Consider the following 4,180-nt stretch of genomic DNA (forward strand, 5'->3'; position numbering starts at 1 on the left):
TATGGAGATAGTTGTCAGTTGGAATCAATTCAATGGCAGTGAGTTTAATTTTGTTGTTGTTGGATATGTCATCTCACAAATGGTGTGTAATAAGCTATTCCGTGGTTTACTAAGAGTCGTTTAATCCCTGTTCATATGTTTGTGGATCAAGGACCATTCAACAGATACTGGCTGGTCTAAACTGGAGCCTTCAGGTTGGGTTCAGATATTCCCTATGTAACTATCATTCTTCTCCTGCATACAATGTAAGTTTTATCTTCTTGTTGGTTTGTGAGATTGTATTCAAATTTGGTCCCCATATAAGAACTGGAAACCACAAAATGAAGCATCTCCATGAAAGTACTACAACAATTGTGAAATTCTGGGTATGTGAGAAATGTTTTAATCTCTTGGATATATTAAATGAGAAAAAGGACAAGCTGTGGAGGGAAATCAAAGATCTCTTTATGTATTAAAATGACCATTGCAAGTAAATGTATTTAAAATATCACACACTGCTACAGAAGACAGAACTATAATCAGTGGTTAAAAGACACAGGGAGACATATGTTCATGGTTTTCCATAATGAAATAAATTAATTTCTTCATCTGGAAAATGAGAAAACTTGTCATTTATTTTCATCAATGAAATTTCCAATCAAGTTCGCCTCTCCCATCTTTTGACAGCAACATTATAAAGCTGTTATAAAATATAAAACTGTGGTGATGATAAATTATATAATAAAATGCTATTGCTGAACTTTTCTGCCCCCACAAAACTGGTGAGAATCTGAGTACTCATAGTTCTTGGCCATTTCCTTTCAAGGAACCAAGAAGAGACTGTCTAAGCTCCTCTGGGAAGAATTGACTGAGAAAACTGTGTGAACAGGGGTGAGTTTATGAGAAGAGTTGATGCTTTTGAATTGTCATGTTGGCAAAGAATCCTGACAGTACCCTAAACTGCCAAAAGAACTAACAAAACTGTCCTGGACGAAGTACAGCCAGAATACTCCTTGGAAGTGAGAATGGCCACACTTTGTCTCACCTACTTTGGTGTGTTATCACAAGGGATCATTCCCTGAAGAAGGAAATCATGCTTGGAAAAGTGGAGGGTCAACAAAAAAGGGGAAAGCCTCCAATGAGATGGATTGACATAGTGGCTGCAACAATGGGTTCAGGTGTAGCAAGTATTGTGAGTCTGGCACAGGACCGGGCAGTGTTTCATTCTGTTGTTCATAGGGTTGCTATGAATCAGAGCCAATTCAACAACTCCTAACAACAACGACTACAACAGGGTCAAAGAAAATGAGTCCTATAGAAAAGATGTTTTTGCACCCCCCCAATACACATACCCCAGGAACAGAGGCTGAAAACATATCTTTTGTCTTTTAAGGTTCTAATTTTTCTATCTGCACACCTATACCCTTCCACTCAAAATTTGTAGGTTTAGTTTGCACAAGAACTTCTGTCATGGGAGGATGTAAATTAGCATGGTTTACCTTGAGTCCTTGCTAGATTTCATGTATTCTTCCATCAAACAACATATGATACTGAGTGCTTAATGTGTACCAATCACAGTTCTAAACATTCAACAGACTTTCACTTTAAAGGAAAATAGGCAAGAATGGAGAGGAGAAAAAGCATTTGTTTCTGCCAACAACCCAGCGAGATCTGAATTACTGTCTTCATTATATAGATGCATTAAGAAAGACTGAACTAATTAAAATCACCCAGATTAAAGTATCATTACTTTAAACTATTTGTCATTAGCCTCCCAGAAAACCTTCCTACACCACAATTTCTTCATTGCATTTTTCACTTCTGCATTTCTAAGTGTATAAATGAGGGGATTTAACATGGGGGCAATGATGGTATAAAATAAAGCCACCATCTTATCTTCAGCAAAGGTAGTATTAGGGCGCATGTACATGAAAGTACAGGGACCAAAAAACATGATGACCACAGTAATGTGGGAGCCACAAGTGGAGAGAGCTTTGCGCCTGCCTTCTGCTGACTGCTTTCTCAGGGACATGAGGATGAGAGTGTAGGAGATTATCAAGATAATAAAGGTCCCCAGAGCAACGGTCCCACTGGTGGCTGTGTCAACAACACCAAAAACATATGTGTCTGTGCAAGCAAGTTTCAGCATAGGGTGGACGTCACAAAAGTAGTGATTGATCACATTGGGTCCACAAAAGGGGAGCTGAAGCATCAAAGCCAACTCAATTATAGAATGTAAAAACCCACCTAACCAGGCCCCCAGCAACATTTTCTGGCATCTGTCCTGGTCCATGATCGTCATATAATGCAATGGTTTACAGATAGCCACGTACCGATCATAGGCCATTACGACAAGGATGAAGACCTCAGTGGGACCAAAGAAGTGTACCCCAAAGAGTTGCAACATACACCCCATGTAAGAGATAGTTTTACTCTTGACTAATAGGTTGATAATCATCTTGGGAGCTGTAACTGAGGAGTAACAGATGTCCACAAATGACAAATATTTGAGAAAGAAATACATAGGAGACTTGAGAACATTGCCCATGCTCACAGTGAGAATGATGAGAAGGTTTCCCAGAAGAATAGCTGAATAGAAGAATGAAAACACCACGAGGCAAACTTCTTCCACCTTTGGGTTCTGAGAAAGGCCTCTTAAAATGAACACAGTTACATTGCTTATTTTTTCCATGGAATTATTCTAGGAGGCCAAGTTCTAGAGATAATTCAATCATCTTTAAAAGAAAAAAAAAAAAAAAAGACCAAAGATATTATTTCTATCACAGGAAAAAAAAAATGAATATTCACACAAGTTGAAAATTAGAAATGGGTACTTACTGCTATTTGGCATGCCTAGTCACAGAAATTAAAGTGTATATATTCTAACCATCATCTTCATGCAATATTTATTCATTCACTTCATATGAGGAAACAAAGTTCAGAGAGATCAAACAATTCCCCTATATCACCTTCAAAGCAAGAGTTCCATCTCTTTTGCTATTTTTTAAGGTTTATTCATTTGCTTTTAAGCATTTGCCTAGTTCTTATTCTGTATAAGCACTACATGTGATTTTGAAACAACTTCTCTGTTTTGGGTCCATGGATGGTGGTAACAGTTAACATGTTCTATTGTTAAGCACAAGATTGGATATTCAAATCCACTCAGAATCACCTTGGAAGAAAGGCCTGGCATTCTACTTTCAAAAAAATAAGCTGGTAAATACCCTTATCTAGTAAGACATATCTGCCATGAGCTTAATGCTCTTTTAAGAACTATAGCCTCACATGGACACGAGCAACACAAAAGGTTAGAAAGAAATCTTTCGGGCAATGATTTTATGTTAACTGGAGAGGAACTACTCAGGAAATGAGGGTGAGAATGGTTTCTCAACTCAGGAATGTAATCAATATTGCAGTATTATACTTACAGAAAATATAGGATTAATGCATGTTTTGCTGTGTGTACTCACCACAACAGTGACAAAAATAAATAACAAAAGACAAAACAAAAAAAGTTCTATAGAGCATACTTATACTCTGACACACAAGGAGTCACCATAAGTTTGAATGAATTCTGAGGTAACATATAGCTCTGTGTTTGGTGAAAAAGTAACATTTATATATCTGGAAATTTAACATCTTGTTCGATAGAGAAAGGAAGACCTAAGCCTAAAGGGTCTCTTCCGAACATGGACATTCCCGTATAGCACATCAGCCAGTGAACACAAATAGCAGAGAGTGTGTGCTCTCAGCAGTTCTCCTATGTATGAAACTCGAATCATTATGTGTATGTGTTTATGCTCCCCTGTTTGATCAGACACTTTCAGAGTCAGGATTTGGTGTGGGGTAGAGGAGACACGAGGAAAACTGTAGCACTCTGACTCTTACATACTGCTGCTGTGGTTGCTGCTGCTGTTGTTTTAGGTGCCATCTAGTCAATTTTAAACGCACAGTATCCCCATGTGTTCAGTGGGTTCAAACTGAATGATGATGTAACCTTGGGTAAATCATTTAAAATCATGGGGCTTCCATTGCACTATTTTTTTTTTTTTTTCCATTGCACTATTTTTGAAAGGAGAATGGTCCAATTTATCTATCCTCTCTATCACTCTAACTGTTAATTCTGCCTGGAATTAAACTTTTCTGTCAATTTAGAATATCCACATAACCCTCTGGTAGGGAGCCAGAAATGCATGAAGAT

General features: G+C 37.8%; 1 protein-coding gene across 1 annotated transcript; it reads right to left on the minus strand.

Annotated features, from left to right (window-relative positions):
• Positions 1-1,735: 1,735 nt before the first annotated feature.
• On the minus strand, positions 1,736-2,686 carry LOC103211824 (olfactory receptor 4S2-like). The gene has a single exon (XM_007957807.2). The coding sequence runs from the start codon at positions 2,669-2,671 to the stop codon at positions 1,736-1,738; it is 936 nt and encodes a 311-aa protein (XP_007955998.1). The 5' UTR covers positions 2,672-2,686.
• Between the last annotated feature and the right edge of the window lie 1,494 nt (positions 2,687-4,180).

This window comes from Orycteropus afer, unplaced genomic scaffold, assembly GCF_000298275.1.
Source record: "Orycteropus afer afer isolate SDZICR_OR568_19922 unplaced genomic scaffold, OryAfe1.0 scaffold00799, whole genome shotgun sequence".
Taxonomy (NCBI): Eukaryota; Metazoa; Chordata; class Mammalia; order Tubulidentata; family Orycteropodidae; genus Orycteropus; species Orycteropus afer.